At 41.9% G+C, this 18,489-nt stretch overlaps 1 protein-coding gene across 5 annotated transcripts in view; it reads left to right on the forward strand.

Moving 5' to 3' along the window:
• GRIA3 (glutamate ionotropic receptor AMPA type subunit 3) overlaps window positions 1-18,489 on the forward strand; it is a 156,620-nt gene that overhangs the window by 103,556 nt on the left and 34,575 nt on the right. For all 5 annotated transcript variants that reach the window (XR_012624607.1, XM_074835240.1, XM_074835241.1 and 2 more), the window contains 2 exons: window positions 6,376-6,752; window positions 14,191-14,389. Coding sequence is in view for 4 of the 5 variants with exons in the window: in XM_074835240.1 (XP_074691341.1) it covers window positions 6,376-6,752; window positions 14,191-14,389 (576 nt within the window). In the remaining variant the exon portion in view is untranslated. The remainder of the gene's footprint in view (window positions 1-6,375; window positions 6,753-14,190; window positions 14,390-18,489) is intronic.

Below are 18,489 nucleotides of genomic sequence, written 5' to 3' on the forward strand. Positions count from 1 at the left end.
GAGGAGAGGGGAGGGATGGGAGGGGGCTCAGCGTGTAGTGAGCTGTACCCAAAGCAACGGGGGTGCTGTGTCACAGCGCTGCGGGTCCTGAGGCTGACCCCGGCTCCAGGGTAAGACTAGCATTAGCTAGGCTAACAGGAGCAGTCCCGAGAGTTACACATTACCTGGGGATAGACACACTAAAATACTTCCCATTAGAAATTCTCCCTGCCCTGTCGCATACCACATCAGGGCTGGTTGGAGGGCATAAAAGTCCGCTGTGCTGTAGGGCCCCCCAAAGTTGAGGACAGTCTCAGCTGGCCCTCTTGGACCTTTCCTTGTGGCTGTACAAATGAACCTGGTCTCAGAGAAGGGCTTGCTTTCTGGCAGTGTAGGGATGGTTGCCCTGGAGGCAGGGAATTCTGGCCGAGCAGATATTATTCCCAAACTCTTTTATTTCAGACAGGAGAAACCAGAAGTCTTGTTAGAGAGGAGCCAAAAGGGCCTTGTGGTTTATTAGCAATTTTCAAATGGTGGTGGTAGTAGTAGTAGTAATAATAATTAATTATGATAATAATAAAATTTGACATAAAAATGAAATGTATTTGATTTTTTAATAAATCAAAAAATGTCAGTTTAGGTTGAAGAAAACCTTAATTTTGCTCTTTCACTCTGATGGTGTCAAAATAAGACTCTTCTTCCTACCAGAAAAAAATCCTACCAATTCAAGCACTATTATTATTTCAACTAAGAGAAATTTCTAAAATGTAATAGAAACTTTTGACAGAATAAAAATAGCAAATAGGTAAAGTTTTTTTCCTGGACATTTTAGAAGAGGGAAGTAGCTAAATCATTCTTGGTCTGAGAGACTGAATCACTATTTAAATCTAACCAGCAAAGCAAACCAGCAAGGCAAGTGCTGTTCTCCAGTGACCCACCCACCGACTAACAGCATGCCCTCTGCTCAGGCTGATGAGCAGCAGCGTCTCCCACTGCACACACCCCGCGAGGCCGGTGCTCAGGGCTTTGTACCCACCAGCTGCTGAGCACTAGACAATCGTCTTTTCTCTTCTGTAGGGTAAGCCTCTTTCTGTAGGCTTTTATTTCTTCTTTCCCTTTTGAAGCAGGCTGCTGTTCTTCCTTCACTGTTCAGCCAGGGAAAGCCTGCCCTCCCCGGGCCTGATGCTTTTCACATCGCTGAGGCTAATTGATAGTAGGTTTAACACAGATCTTAATTGTAGCTACAAATGCTTTGGGAGCGGAAAGAGCAGCCAGACCTTACAGCCTTTAAAACTCTCCTCAGGTAAAAAAAGGTCTTTATAAAAAAACTTTCAATATGTAAAATAGCGTAAAGGAATGAAGCAGGATGTAAAGGACAGACAGTTCCCTGAACACAGGCAGCCTCCGCAGTCTGTCAGAGTGGGACCACCTACACATCTCCCTGCCTTTAACAGACTAACCAGCCTCCCATGGCAGTGGCCTCTCCGGCTCTCCCCGCAGCAGCAGAAAGACTACAGATGGCATATACAGCCTTTGAATCGTAGCGGAGAGGAAGACTAATGTGATTCCTAATTCTGCTCAAAATGTCCCATGTGCTTTTAGTCTGTGGCAGAGCCTGACTGTGCCGTGAGCAGGAGAAGCTCGTCCTTCGCCCCGCACTCCTGGTTCCTACAGGAGGGAAGCCCAGGTACCAGTGCCCAGAGTCTGCCATGCGATGCCGCTGCCCTGCGGCTCAGACTGACCCTCATCCTGTCCACGCACGGGCAGATGCAGGGTCCCTGCCCAGGTGGCACAGCGCCGTGCGGGGGGACAGGACCACAGCCCTGGCACAGAGCCACGCTGACACGGCCCCAGGCTTTGGCTGACCTGCGTCCGAGCACAGACAGAGGAAGCACATGTATGTCCACAGGTCAAAAAGCAGATGTACCCTTAATTTCTCCATCTGCATACAGTAGTAGTGTCTCAGAAGGAACTGTGGGCATCCACATAAAGCATGCATGGACTTAACATTGACAAACTACAGCAGACAGGGCCAACTGCAGTTTTAACACCTTAATACCTTTTTACACTGCTCAGCTAATACACATTAAGGCTTTGATGCAGCTTGTTGCTAGTCAGCTATCAGCTGTTGTTTTTAAATAAGTGTGAGCTAATGTGTTAAAAACACATTGCCTCCAGAACCTGGCCTCTCAACACACCCCGATACCTTGGATATACTGGCCTCTCTTTACAAGGTAGCTTTTGCCAGCAGATACTACAGGTGAAGTGTTGCTCTGTCTGACACCCTTTTCTGATACCTGGAAACCTCAGACTGCACTGAGAAGTCCTAAAATGTGCTCAGAGTCAGTTCTCATTCCCACGCAGTCTCTTCTGACGCTGCTGTGTACCTGCCTTCAGCACTTCTGGGGTGCCTGGAGGTTTGGCTCCCGGTGGAAATCAGACAGTGTTCCTCTGCTTCGGTCTGCACATAGCCTGAGTGCTGGCTGGCTTCCCGTCACGCAAAGAGACTGTAGCCTAGACCCACTTCTTGAAGAGCAACACACGAGCAAAGAAATTGTTCAGTTCTGCAAGCGTGAATGACCAGAAGCATGTACAGACAGGAGCATAGCCGGTATCTCTTGCTGTCTCTAGTGCACGGCTTTGAAGTTAGGAAGACTCATCTTTAGGTCTGTAAGCAGAAGAATTCGATCCCTCCTTTTGGATTATAGAGGTGGAACATCTTAACATTTTTAATTTCTCCATGTAGAGGGATATTTCCATTTGCTCTTTTTTTCTCCCTCCCCTTAAAGAGTCTTGAGGTTTGCAGCCCCCTGGGGTCAGCTTTGAACAGAGTGGGTAGCGCCTCTGTGCTGAATGTCCTCTCTAAATCCGTCCCTCCCACGCTAGTAGGCAAAGACAGAACAAGCCTCAGAGGAATCCATGACATTTCTCGCCTGGCTCAAATGCAGTGAAGATGATGTTTGAAATGCCGTTAGTCATGAGTGATTAGCGAAGCTTAGTTGTTGAGGTTCTTAAACCCCGCTTCAGTTCTGCACAGGGAAGGGCATGGTTGTGGTTGTGTTCTTCTTAATCAAGCTCCATTTTTATGGGTTCTGCTTATCTGCAGCCATAACAGGGAGATTCACAACTGTGCTGCAATTATTAATGTTCCTTTAGGGTGCTTAGAGCCCTCCATAAGCTCTCAATTTCAAATACTGTATCTCTAAATAAATAAGCAAAGATCAGTCTGTTTTTTAACCTGTCTAGCGCAATTAAGATTCAGGGAAATGGTGGGGAACCAGGCTCGGGTGCTGGATTGTAGCTGGTCCACTCTCAGTGCCCTGATTGTTGGTGGTTTCCTGAGACCCTGTGTCTGAACCCACACTTGTTCCCTCTACAGAGAACAATTGCTGCCATATTCATTTAAGGCATGAGGGTGTTTGTTTGTGTTTCCGATATATTGAATGCCTATCAAAAATGCTAGGAAAACAGGAAGACAGAAATGTGTCAGAAAAATAAATATTTGTATCCCTTGTAATATTAAAATGCAATTTTAAGACATTTACAAAGCAATCGGTACTGTATGATATGAATGAGCACATGGTAACAGTCAAGCCTTTAAAAACTGATTCATCTGGGCTTCAACACAGCATCAGTTTCATCCCCCCAAAGACCCCACAGGAACATTCTGCATGAACTCAGCTGCTCATGAAGGAGATACAGACTTTATTGCACGCTGCATCAGCGCTTAGGAAGAGCTCCACCATGTCTACTTTGACAATTAAAATATTACTTTGGGAGAATTAAATTTCTCCCAAGTCTAGGAAAACACTTCAGAAACTAAGTGCTCTTATAGCTGAACCAGCCTTTTCCTACCTTGACGAGCTGTTCCAAGGCTGTCCAAGTGCAGAAGTGCCACGCAGTCAGGCACCTGCCTCCCACCTAAGCTTCACTTCTGTGGCATCACTGCTAGGTCTCTGCAGGAGCCCTGATCCATTAAGCTTGCTCTAATAAGGATTAATTTGTAAGTACCTCATTAGTTCAACATGAAATACAGTAGCCATGGTCAAAGTGCTTAGTCTTCCAGCCAGCCATGGACTCTCACTACATTTAAAACTGATATTCTGTGTGCATCTCATACTTACTGACTGCAGACATCTAATATTTAAAAGTAGCTCAACAAGCAGGAGCTACAGGACAAGTATATGTTTCAGGGGACTTCATCGGTGAACAAGTCCCAGCATCATTCTGTCCCTTTACCACACTTTACTTCTGTCCCCCCAAGTCTCTCTGTTACTTATGTGATTAACACATTCATCTGCAAAGCCAGTAAATACCCAGGCATGCAAAGGCAGCCGGTGCTTTCAGTTTTTATATTCAAGCCACGTTAAGCTAGATTTTTGCTGTACGTGACCACAAATCAGGTGAGGGTTTTCTCCTCAAGGGGAAGGGCAATGTCCTAGTATACATGAATGTCTAGAGGGGCTGAGGAGGGCTGTGAGAGGGTACACCAAGGGCCATGATTTCCACATGGTGTCCTTGCATGCACAGGCATGCTTTGTCTGATTATTCCGAGCAGTGAGCTTGTACCCATACCTTGTAGTTGCACATGCCAGTACGAACTGTTGGAAGATATTCCTGAGTGGCTGGAGCGAATCTAGAGGTTGTGTGTGCAGACAGGTCCTTCACGGAGGAAGGCTTGCTGTGGGAAGGGCCGCAGAGGGCCACCCCTCTGTCCAACAGCTCTGCCATTAGCCTCAGCCGTAAAACACCGAGAAAGTGCCTTGAGCATGGCTGCACAGTGCCACTGAGGCACCAGCTGGCACAGAGCCTGTGATACAGAGATTAAATTTATGAGAAGCCTTTGCCATTTCTGCTTATTAAAGTTAAAAAAAAAAAAAAAAACCACAACAAACCAACTATCTAGGAGGAAGAACAAATCAGATATTAATGAAAGTCACATACATCACCATCAGATTTACATAAAGGCATATTCAGTTATTTTATGGCACAGATTTTAATTACTTTTTATTAACATTTCCTATTAGCTTTTATTCAAACTTCTACTTAATCAGGTTTTATTTTTCCACCAGAAAGAGATACATACTTACTAGTGGGAAACAAAAACCTGATTTAAAAGGTGCACAGTTTAGGTACTACTAGTTAAACTTTCGCTAAGAATCATTTTTTCTTACTGAAATTCTTCATTGCCAATGAAAGGGCATCTTTAAAAGTATCAGTAACATGAATAGTTAAGAGTGTTTAAAACAGAAGATTACAAAAAAGTGTAGGTATGTAGACTCACATAATAATTTTTAAATGAAAAGGGCTTTTTTTTAATATTGTAGTCCCCTCCTTTGCAAATGCTGACACCTACTTGAGTACTTGGCTAAATCAAGGCTAGGTTATCTAAACAGCATGACTTGAATCTTTCTGGCATAGAAATACAGATACAATTAAATGTGTTGAAAATCTATTCTGGAATGTTATTTTTAATCAGGTAACTAAGTAATATTTTTACTTCACATTCTTATGCTTGCATGGAATCCAGCAAAGTTGTATTGATTGAAGGGAAGGGTATTGGTTCAGGGTACGCAAACATGCTGGTGAATGACAGATGAGATGAGATGAGATGAGACTGTGCTTCCAGATGACCCAGCCCCAGAGCATGGTCTGTGTCACTGATCTATAGAGCCAAGTTCTGTAAAATAGGATGGCATACATTGTACTGAAAAATACTGCTTTGCATTCTTCTCAGATAACCCAGGCTCTTTACTTCTTAGGGACTCACAAATCTGTATTATTGTTCTTCAGTGACCACAGAAAGGGTGGGCTGTCTAGTTCCTATCACCCCACTATTTTACCATCTGCTATCCCTTATTGCAGTGGGGTGTCAAAGGAGTATATGAGCGGTAGCACCCAAATGCAGCTGAAATTCAGTGACTGATTACTTCTCTTAGGTTCCTTTTAAAGATTAGTAAGGCAAGAGAACTTGCTGAAAGAATGGAAAGGAGAAAATGAAAATATTACAAACACACAATTTGCCCAAAGTCTTCAAGACAGGTGGATGGATACAGACGATTACTAGAAAATGACATCATTTTAGTTGCCATCTGATTGTCCAGGTTGCATAGTGTTTATTCATCCATTTTAACCTTATAGAAACATAAATGTATGTTGGTACATATCTGCCTCTGTCATGAGGCCCTTGCACTGATTTGATTGTAATTTTTCTTGTTAATAATTTTCGATAAATATGATGCAGTCCTTAACTTCAGTGACTGCAAAATAGGCTGCAAAGAAAATGTTTCCTACTCCCTCTTGTAATTTATCATCTGATTCATTAGCCTGAGACTCTAGATTGTGATTATGTTGCAACTGTTTTGTAACTAACTTGGGTTTCTTTTCCCTTTTCAGAGAGCAGATATAGCTGTTGCCCCCCTCACCATAACACTGGTGCGAGAAGAAGTCATAGACTTTTCCAAACCCTTTATGAGCCTGGGCATCTCCATCATGATCAAGAAGCCTCAGAAATCTAAACCGGGTGTATTCTCTTTCCTGGATCCTTTGGCTTATGAAATTTGGATGTGTATAGTCTTTGCTTACATTGGCGTCAGCGTAGTTCTTTTCCTAGTCAGCAGATTCAGCCCTTATGAATGGCACTTGGAAGACAGCAGTGAAGAACCACGTGACCCACAGAATCCTCCCGACCCTCCAAATGAGTTTGGAATATTTAACAGCCTTTGGTTTTCCCTGGGTGCCTTTATGCAGCAAGGATGCGATATTTCTCCAAGGTTTGTTCCATATCACTCCATCACCTTTTTGCATTTTATGGTCATTTTCGGATGCCATGGTGCATATATGTTACTTTTTCAAATTTCTTTTTAATTCCAAATTTTTTATGTTGACATTCCATTCAATGCTAAGCATCATCATCAAGCCACCATGCTTGCTAACATTCACTTCCAGAGCGAGTGGCATTGCCTTATAATGCCATCTATGCATTTCTGCCAAACTTATATACACCATGTTGAGGCTGTAAAATGCATAGGGTTTTCTGTTTTCAGCAATGCTTGGAGGGCTACCGTGTTTTTGCTGCATATCTCATTTTACGGTCATCTCCTTGGTGCATATAACATTCTGCTTTGCAAAATAAGAATTGGTTATTTTAAAAAGTCACATGCAACAGCACTTTAAAACACCTCCACTCCTGTCATGGCTTCTGCTATTCTTTTTACTTTCTTTTGTGCCTAATTTATCTAGTTTTGTTCTTGAACCATCCTTTCATCTATTACTAATTTGCTTACTACTGTCTTTCATATGTTCAGGTCTCCATATGTGCCCTTCTAACAGTTATTGCGTACCACCCTGTATGTGTATTCTTATTTCAATCCAGTCTAATCTGTTGTCCCTGTGTTCATAGTCAATATGGTCTAATAAGCATTGCCATTTTCCATAAAGATTTTTCTTATTCATGAAGACAGTCTTTCTGAATAAGGCTGTAGTAAAACATGTTTGATATTAGTTCCAATTTAACAGAGAGCACTGGTATTAACTACTACAGAATTTATTTTTTTTTTTAAAGAAGCATTTTGAAAACCTGAGAATAGTGAAGTTCTCTCTGATTGAACAATGCATACCACAAATGTTTTTTGAATAATATATATAATGTTTCCACATTTGCACTGGTAAAATACTTTGGTAATGTGCCTGTGATAAGTAGTAAAATTAACTACTTTCTTAGTGATGGAGCACTAGTTATATTTGGTGTGAAAATAGTTTAATAACCAGTTTACAGCTATTTTAATTATTAAAAATACCTGCTTAGTACAAAGAGAATGCAGTTTTCCCTTTAACAAGGTTGCTAATTAAAGCAAGAGAGACAGATCTTTTCTAACTAAGTACTTTTATTTGAAATACACCTTGTCAATCCCCATATTTGTGTACCTTTGTGTACCTTTTTCAATACCTGAATCGTTGAAAAGTTACCAGGTTTTCCTGGTACATATAGTACATTCCTGGTACATATAGGAGTAGCCTCGCTGAAGCAAGTGATAAAACTTCTGTGAAGTTTCATGGAAAGGATCATGATTTTACCTGTAATGTGATAATGATCCTTTAAGTTCACAGTCATTGCACATTCAAATCTCCTAATGATCGCAGCAAAATCCAGGACTTTCAGAGATACTGGTTTATGCCTGTTGCTATTTGATTCAAGTCATGCATATGTTTTAAGTCTTGACAGCAGCAATTAGATTTCATACTTACCGACAGATGCACATGTATGCCCTACATAAAACACGCACACATTTTTGCCTGGATATGACCATGCGTTAGTTTTCACAGTTACCAGTGTTTGCGTGTGCTGCCTTGCTGTATGGTTATAGCTGTTAGCCTTCTCCTCCTGTTTGTACGTTGTGTTTCTGCTTTACACCTAAATTCTGTACTGAAACTTTGCCTCTCTGCTTGTTGTTAAAGATGATGAGTAGTGATAACATTTAAATTGCTGTTGACCATGTATGTGCCCAATGTAAAGGACCGGGAAATAAGCACTGGGACATCACATGGAAAGCTGCAGGCATTGCACTGTTTACGCTAGTTCTGTTTATTGACAGTTAAATAGAAGTGCATAGGATTTTTGTTAAGCTCTCATGTGACTCTTTGACATGTTCAGCCATTTACCTTATATAACGAGTGGAACATATTCTATTTTTTTTCAATGCTACCATGATAAGTGCCTTGGAAATACCTACAAAAAAAAAGAGACTGCAGTAAACCTATTTATTTTATCTGATGATTTGCCCATCAGAAGCTATTAGCTCAGTATTAATACATGGCCCTCATTTGAAGACGTTGTCCAGTTATTTTGTTATCTTTCATGATAACAGATTCCAGGCAGTTACATGCATTGTTACTGAAAAAAAAGATAAATTTAATACCTTGGTTTAAATTCTAGAAACATTGTTCCTTTGACCGACATGTTGATTTAAGTTGATTAAATGTCAAATTTCTTTTCCGTACAAGGGACTATTCCCAAGTATTTAAATCTTAATACGTATCTTTGTAAGGTTACACCATTCACAGTACATTGACTATATGAATGTTTCATACTATTTTATTGCCATTAAAAGGGGCTTCATTCTTCCATTGTGAGTTTTGTCTGAATAAATTTCTTATATGAGAGCGTACAGCACTTGTAGAGATGCCGACAAGCAGTCTGGAGAGATCACTTTTGTACTTGCTGATAAAGGCTCTTTCAGCTGCCTTTGTGTGGAACAGCTGTGACATCTAATGACTAGTTAGATCTATCCTCGGTGAGTATGCTGTGTGGATATTCCAGAGGATATATCCCTATACTCTCCTCTCTGTATTTAATAGGAGTCATCTAAACGGAATCAGATAGCAGCCAAAGGATGGGGGTTAGTGCATCCCTTGATGGAATCAACATTTGTGCCAGCAGTTTTGTTCTGCTATCAAAGGCTGCTGTGTTTTCTGCATAGTGAGCTAAAGCATTGAAAATTCACTTTTGATGGATCAAAAGTAAATTATTAAACTTGCTTTAATGTAAGATGTGTACAGCAAATGGAATCAGGAGAAAACAGTCAAATTTGTAACACTGTTCTGAGCAAAAGTATCTTTGAAATCTCAATGAGAGCATGTATTTCCATTTTGCTCTTTATTCATGTGGAACAAAGAGGCTAGATTAATTAATTGCTGATGGAAAAAGACAGGGGGTTCATTAAAAATTATCTTTTGAGGTTGGTCATTTAAGAGGGTGTATTTCTAGGTCCCTATTTGCACAGCAGAAGAATCAAGAGACTCCTATTAAAGGCCATGGGAATGACTTTGTGGGACTTTCAAAATAGCAATGAGCTGGGTAACTAGATATTTCTGAAACTCCCACTGCCAGTTCCTATGATAGAAGCATCTCAAGTCAGCACTTTAGATGCTATTATTTATTGTGTTCTGTCTCTGTAGAGTAGCTGAGGCGAGGGCTGCCGGGCCGCATGAGGCTGGCAGGAGAGGTAGAGGAGGGCTGGCTGGGTGTGAGGCAGGACTGAGCTCGCAGCTCAGCGGGTACCAGATAACATGTCCTCAGAATATGAAGGGGTTCTAGAAAAGGAGAGTTTACACCGAAGCTGTTCAGGGTTATTTGTCAATAGAACAGCCATCTTGTATTGATCAGAAGAGCCCAATTAAAAATTGAGTAGTGTGAGAAGCTTATTATTTCTGTGTACTATAAGAAACCACATATGGTTTATGGCCATGAGTAGAAACAAAATTCAAACTATTTTGATAAATGGATGAAGTTTTGTTTGAATGTATTATTCTCGTGGAAACTGAATGTGAATTTGAATATTTATTTTGTTTTTCTCTGGTTACTAACTTGCTTTCATTTGACTCCATGCTTCCTTTTAAATTTCCTCTCAAGGTATGCATTCTTCCTGTTTACTTTCTTTTGAAAACACCATCTGACCTTGTTTTGATAATTGAGTTATAATTCTGTTATTCCAGGTCTTTGTTATTCCTCTCATTTGTTAACACGGTAATTCACTTTAAAATAATGTCATGCAAAGTATGTATTTGTTGAGATAATTTGGAAAATGACATCTTGGGATAAAGCATTAGTCGTTTGTTTTTAAATTACAACACTGCACACTTGGACAGGTATGTCTTCATCAGAAAAAGTGGTCATGGTATTAAAAGCTGTGATCGATTTTTTTATAATTATTATCTCAGTAATGGACAAACATTTCTGTGGTTCACAGTACAAACCATACAAGTATTCTCTTATTACCAGCCCAGTGTTTATGTACTAACCCTTTTTCTCCCGCATCCCTCTACACCAGCCCCTGCAGTGGGTATAAGGAGTCTCCATATCAGCAGATGGACTAGGGGTGGCTGGGGTCCTTTGGACAAAGAGGCTGCCAGGCCATGCTTGTCCATGTTCTTGTTTTTTGGCTCTCTGTCTTTCTTTCCTTCAGTGTCAGCTTTGTGGTTTGTTTTGTTTTTCTTTTGCCCCATCCTGTGTTACCACCAATTACAGCTATGTCAGCCCAGTCTGCTTTGTAGCAGCAGCCGTTTAATCTTCCTTTTCATGCTCACTGGAAGACTCTGGGAGAAACAACTCTAGTGACATCCAGTTTTCCTTCAAGTGACCTCAACTCTTCTGAGAACAGCTCTGGTCCTCATCTAGCAAGACCCCTCTCTTGCATGTAGGACCTTTGGGGAGTGCCTTTTTCATCAAGACATCCAGCCATGCCCACCTTCCCCTGCCTTTCAGCTGTTCTCCATTTTTTGTTCTGTATCTGTCTGACTTGGTTCATGCAGGTTGCGAGATCTCTGGGGCAAGATATTTTTACCTTTCTCTGCATGAGCATGCAGCTCGACACAGACTTTTTATTGTTACAGCAGTGTGAGCTTGAGGTTTCACTGGTTTGGAAAATGCTTGTCTTCTGCACATCTTCCTCCCAGCAACCCATCTGTCCTGCTAATAGAAGGGGCAGCTACCAACGCAAGTAAGACATTTCGTATGGGAAACTACAGGAAGAATGAACGTATACTATTTTGTTCCCAATAGTTCCACTGAATGTATCTAAACACCCTGGCAAGTCTTTTTTTCGTCATCCTATTTCAAGACCTACTGTAAAGCAAAAGGGCCGTGGGAGCCTGGAAACCACAGATAAAGCTGGTCCTACTGTATACAAGTGGATGTTTCATCCACTGAACCTGCTAGCCAGACCTCTGCTCAGTGTGGCTCTGAAACTGTCCACCTCGCTGCAGGGAGGAGGAATTCAACTCCAGGTCATCTCTGAAGATGGAAAGTCTGTAGTGAAGGAATGAACAAAAGGGAGATGAATTTCACCTGATGTAGCCATCTAAAAGCAATAAGTTGCATTTTAGTTAGGCGTCTCTGTTCCCTCCAACGTCATGAGACAGATGGGCACCTTCAGACTTATCCCACACTACAGCAAGTGAGATAAATCTCTTTCTGAGGGTGACTGTCTCCTCTCTTTCTCTCTGCTGGCTCCAAAGGGAGCTTTACGCAACAAGTTCATCAGGCACTGCTTTGTAGCTGGCTAAAATTACATCAGCCCTTATAAGAGGCTGTGTATAAGAGCTGTGTAGGGTATCGAGTTCTACAAAGTAGCTAAAACCAAGACCCTAACTGGTAAGGGAGCTGGCCAGAAAGGACCTTAGCCGTCTGTAGAATCACTTGATATCTACAAAGAACGTAGACCAAGGTAGAGAGATTTGTTCTGGATTTATATTTCTGTAACTTACCTTTGCAGCTACACAGTAGCCTTCTGTTAGTGAGCACAGCTGCAGCACAGCCCAGTTTGAAACCTGGAAGCCTTTTTTCCTCTTGGGAGGCCCTCAAGAAAGGCAGGGAAGCCTCCTCTGCTTGTCGGTGATCCAGCGGATGTGTGCCTGCCCTGAGGAGGCACACACAGGCCAGAGAGACGGTGGTGTCTCTCAGAGTTCACACCTGGAAAGTCATTGCTTCCTGATGGACAGAGAGGTGAAGCTTCACTCCTCAAGCTTCCCTAAGCTTTGTAACCACCTGAACCGCCTTGCACATTGCACAGACTTTGATGCAGCAGTCCCTGGGGTGCTAACTGTGCTGGCAAGTGGTGCGTGCTGTAATCCATAGAAAACAGCCTGCATCTGCCCTCTCAGTGGGAGCTACTGCTTCAGTTTCTTGGGCAGAGAGTGGAGAATAGCAGCACTTCACCTCTTCGTTTGTTTCTCCACATTCCTCTCACCTATTCCAGATTGCGCTCTCTGTTTTTATTGTGTTGGCAATTTTTTTTCTTTGGTGTGTTCTTTAATGTTGGATGGATTTTTTCTTTTTTTCTTAATAATTTAATGGGATTTTTTTAATGGCTCAGGCAATATCAGGCTCTGGCCAAGACTAGGCAGTTTACCAGATAACCCCGAGTGTGGGTGGGGTGGGGGCATGTCACAAGAATTTTGGTTTTTTTCCTGTCTCCATCCGTTGGTAGGACAACTTGTACCCACTGTCTGGGGATGGCACTGAGGGGCTTGAAGGAAACAAACAAGCAGGTAAGAGGTTTCTCGCTTTCTGTTTCTTCCCTTCACACAAATTGAGGACCACAGCACACAGGTTCCACGGATTTAATGTGTCTGGGATTAATTCTTCCTTCCACTGGTATCAGTAGAGTTAAGGGAAAATATATGAAATAGCTTTGTGTCAGCTCCTGAAATGATTCCTGGTCAACAAGCTGTGTTTGAAGAATGAGCACTGTACACGGCAGTGAAATTCCCCGCCCAGCTGAGTGGCATGGCACTGACATCCTTCAGCCCTGAACAAATATTTTGAGTCTGATGTTCAATTGCTTTAAAGCATTAAGAGCTCTTACTGACAGGATCTAGACCTCCTGACCATTAGGCGTTTTGTGATTATATATTTACAAATAGGCTTTTTTATAGTCCTTATGGTGTGTCCTTTCATAAAACAAAAACCACAACGGAAACAGAACATGGATTTTTTTTCTGCTTCTTTCTGTTGCTCTGGTGGTTGTAAAGCAGGAATATGCTTGACTTGGAACAATGCAACATGCAAATTTTAATTATCATAAAACATAAAACAAATAGGCCTCTTTCCTCACTTCAGTATGCAGATTCAGTCTGTAATTCCTGCTAGGTTGTGATGAGGGAAGGATACTGGATCACTTTTGTTTTATCCCTTTGCATGTTTACTCAGATTCCTTTTTGCAGTTTACTACATCTTAACATTTTGAGGGTCAGTGCAGTAAAAGGTACATTCGTGTCCTCCAGGCCGGGCAGCCCCCGAAGAGACACAAAGCTGGCAGATCACAGCAGGCAAATCCAGCCTCAGGGAAAGTCTGGGCAAGCAGAGGAGACAAAAGTCTTCTGGCAAAAGACTTCTCCAGCAAAGGGTCTGTGGAAGCCAGGGGAGCTTGTTCCTCTCCAAGACTCCAATGGGGTTGGCTCAGATGAATTAGTTCTTAATTGATTGTCCTTGTTTTCACTGAAAGACTGGAGAGAGAGTTTAACTAGGCAAGACTAGGTGCACACTGAGTTTGCTCTCGTGAGGAAGGGTATCAGGAACTGGCTCACATTCTGCCTGTTCACAGATGCCTGAACGATCTGGGCAAAAGGGTTGTGCATGTGAATTTCTTTTCAATGAAAAAAAAAGCCAAGGAATGTCTTCAAAGCAATTTGATGATGTGTGTTTTTCCATAGATCTCTCTCAGGGCGAATTGTTGGAGGAGTCTGGTGGTTCTTCACTCTCATCATTATCTCTTCCTACACTGCTAATCTTGCTGCCTTCCTTACGGTGGAAAGGATGGTTTCTCCCATAGAGAGTGCAGAGGACCTGGCTAAACAAACCGAAATAGCCTATGGCACTTTGGACTCAGGCTCAACCAAAGAATTCTTCAGAGTAAGTCTGTTAAATCTCCATTAGAGCTCTTCTAAACTGTAAGTGCCTAATATATGGAATTCAGTCATTTGTTTTTACCCAGCTGTAATAGCTGTTCAGGTGAAAGTTGTTCTGTGCAATCAGGACAGGCCTGCAGATTTTAATATCAAAAGGCATTTTATCAAAAATGAGTGGTTTTGCTCAGCCTGAAACATCTCAAGATGTAAAACCTGACCTCTGCTGCCATGGGAAAGGTTTTTTTAACACCAGTTTCAGAACCTTGATCTGATGAGCAATAATGCAGTCGTTAGCACAATATTTATCAAAGAAAACTCTTGGAGGAGTGATGCTCTTGACCTACTTGCTCTGTTTGCCCAGCTGGCAGCCGTTAATGCCATCCTACATCGGTGTTCACTGGCCAGAATGAGAAGGGGGATGGGAGACATGTGTTGCCATTCATTTCTGTATGGTACATTGATTGACGCAGTTGTTGCTGTGTCTTCATTGCTCGCCAGCATCTGGCTGTGGCTGTATCAAGCAGTCAGGGGTGAAATTTCTGTACCCCAGAACACTGGTGTGTATTCACCTTGGTTAGGGAAATGCTGGGTTTGCAGTATTTGGGGGTAGGGGGGAGTATACACTTTCATTTAAGATCATCCTTTCTTTCTCCACTTGCCAAGCCACAAGCTGAACTGCAGAGAGTTTGGTGAGGGTCATTAAAAAGTCTAAATATGACCTCAGACCACTTTTATGTATCTTAAAATGTTGCGACCTGAAAAGCTCTTATTTCTGGCCTTTCCAAGGGTGAACTGAAATGCTCAGCCTTTTCAGGGAGCTCTTGGTTCTCTCTCAGCAGTGCCAATCAGATGCCATTCAAACCAACATTTTTTTGTATAGAAAAGTGGTCAGTACTGCCTGTCATGCATACTGGTCAGATGCAAGTGTGAGGAAGGAGGGAGACAAAAAAAACCTTGCTGCTGTAGGCTGATGAATACTGAGGGCTCCTTGAATGTACTTAAAATTTCAATACACGACCACACACACAGATACATCTATGTATAAATCTGATGTAAAGCTGGAAGTGAATGCAAAGGTATTTTATGAAGCTTTTGTACTCTGCCTTACTTACATGTAATGTCTTTATATAAAAATAGATACTTAGTAGTTAATTAACTGTAGTAGCTGGTACGTTACAAAGGCTTCTGTTTGTATTAAAATTCTGTAAGATAAACATTGACCTTCTAAGGGTGACATGAGTGTGTAAAAATTTGTATTCCGTTTAATTATCAGCCTCAGACAGTATTATCTGCACAGCAAAAATGAGTTGAGTGGACCTGTCAGAAGAGGTAGTACAACTTGATTAGAAATACTGGTGCTGTTTACAGTCACTATACTGTTCTTAGGGGGAAAAATATCTTCTTTTGAATATCTTGTTACCATTAATACAGAAAGAGGGATTGTATGGGGGTGTTTCTTCATTTCCTTAATAGTTTGACATAACAAGGAAATCCCTTCTTAGGGAGAGTTCAAAGGAATGAGTGTTTTGTGTGAAAGGATACAAAGTCTAGTAAATGTATGAATACTTGTTGCGCTGTTAATAGTCCTGAGATGAGCTGTGACTCCTCCTGGTGCTGGAGAAAGCAGGGCTGTAAATGAGGATGATCTGTCAGGAGCTGCCAGCTCCATCAGGCAGGGAGAGGAGTCAGCAGAGCCCTGATAGTGGTGGAGCAGGGTGTAACAGCAGCTCTGGGTGATCCGGATGGCCCAAGTGGGAAGGAGAATGGGCCCTAGGTGGTGCTTCTCTCCTCAGCGTTCTCAAGCTCAACACAACATAATTTCAGTTGTATTAACTTTTGCAGAGTAATTAATTTGAATAGAGTGATGCAGCCATGGAACTGTTGTAATTAGAGTCTTCTTTAGTTGATTTGAGAAGGGCAAAATCTTTTTCTTAGATTAAGTGTCCAACACTGGACACTTCTAAGATTCAGCTGGACAGGTGCTGGGCCGTCTTGCCTAGACTGTGCTTTTGCCAGGGAAGGTTGGACCAGATGATCCTTGAGGTCCCTTCCAAGCTGGGATTCTGTGATTCTATGAAATGCATGTGTTCACATAAATACTTCATTGTACAGTCTTTATTAGCTACTTAATAAGATGATGATGATGGCTGAAACATCAAATAATTCTTAGAGGACACTTTGGTTTCTGAGCGCCTCCTGCACAGACTATGCATGCTCTGTGGTTTGGGATACTTTTCTCCCTGTAAGCTCTTTTCTCACTACTACCAGAGCATTAGTGGGAGTGACAGTGGTCTGAGTCAGAAAAAGCTGTGAGTCCTCCCGGGTACAGTGTGGTGCTTATTTCCTCTGTGAGGGGGATATCATCCTCTACCTATTCCCCACCAGCATTTAACCAATTTAAGCAGCAGTTGGCTGAGTGGGTCAGGATCATCTACCCAGTGAGAAAGGAAGCTTCTAACTGCGGGGATGACTACATGAGCAAATGAGTGCAATCCTTACTTGCACTGGTTGCCCATGCGTACGTACACACACTCTGGCTGTGGCATGTGAGAGGTAGCTAAATCTTCCCTAGAGAAGTTACCTGGCTGTGAGCAGGAGGTCAGCACGTGTGCAGAGGCACCGAGAACCGTAACTTGGCTTTGTAGCTGTGCAATGACTTCACACAGAAGGCACAGGACAGTCTCTCTAAGATCCCATAAAGAAGCTTGTATGGGCATATCTCTTCTTAGAGATAAAGCTAAAATGTTTCTCAAATGAAGATATTGGTCAGGAATTGATGGCTGCTCTTGTGCAGTGAAATGTGCCAGACTGACAACAGCAAGGAAAAATTGCCTCCTAATGCATCATAGAGGCACAACACATAAATGAGTTTCCATCTTGTCTGCATGTGCTAGAAGGAGCTCCTTTAGAGCCTTCAGTCCATGGCTCCTTTCTGCCAACCCCATTTCCAAGTAGGATCACTTGTGAAGGTTTCTTTTACGGTGTGGATACCTATCTGCTAGGAACTGGACTGATACCAGCACCTCATTTCAGATGAACAGATGGTAATGACTTTCAGCCACTTCAGACCTGGGCAGACTCCAGCTAGTGACCTATTTTATAGCCTTGGATGTTTCCCTAAACATCACAATGTCTCCCAGATAGACGCTATCCCATCTATGTAGGTTAAAGCTAGATACACCATTGCTGTTTCAAGCGTGCACGATGACTCCTGTCAGTGTGACATTGCTCTCACAGTTGCAACGTGAGAGCCTGTTTTTTATAGGAGTTTCACAGCAGGCACTATGACTCTCTGCATCCCCCCAGTATATCTAAGAACCAAATGAGCCCTCCTGTATTTTCATGGTTGTTGCTTGTTTCTGCTCAGAAACATTTTACATTTTGCACTAATTAGCTTATAAAGGCATTTAAATGGCAATCAATAGATTGCATCAATTCCCTTTTGGCTTTCAAAGGGCACTCATCCATACTGAAAAAGAAAAGAACCTCTCCTTGGATAGTTACTAACATACCGCTTCAGATGAAGGACTCCAAAATACCTCTTTCTCTTTCTTGAAAACTGGCAAAGGCCTGTACTAGAAAGCAATTTCAAATCACTAAGCTACTACTTTCAAGGGTGTATGTGTTAGAATTAACATCTTCTAATACATTCAATTAAAGCTTCAGCATATCTGAGCAGCTCATCAAATCAATATAACACCATTTAATCCAAATTCAGCACTGAGCCTAAGTATAATACCAGAGTCTAATAGGTTTCACACCTTCAATATGCACATATTCGAAAGGCATGACCTTTACAACCAATTAGTAATTCTTTTGTAAACTTGGCTGTGTTTAAACTTCCGTAGAAGCAGAACGTGTTTCTAGACATTTAGAAATATAAATTGCTCTTGAATTTATGATGGTTTCTTTTAATTGTTAGCAGGTATCTGTGTTAAGAGGCTTCTGTAAAATAACTTGCAAAGTATGTGTTTGATCATTGACAAACACAGCTGACACACTAAGTACACTTTACCAAAAACCTGAAATTTTAGAAGGTGTCCTCAAAATGGATCTGATGTGACAAGGCTTTACAGGTTGAAATATTGAGGCAGGTAACATGTA

This window comes from Strix aluco, chromosome 10 (genome assembly GCF_031877795.1).
Source record: "Strix aluco isolate bStrAlu1 chromosome 10, bStrAlu1.hap1, whole genome shotgun sequence".
In the NCBI taxonomy this organism is placed as follows: Eukaryota; Metazoa; Chordata; class Aves; order Strigiformes; family Strigidae; genus Strix; species Strix aluco.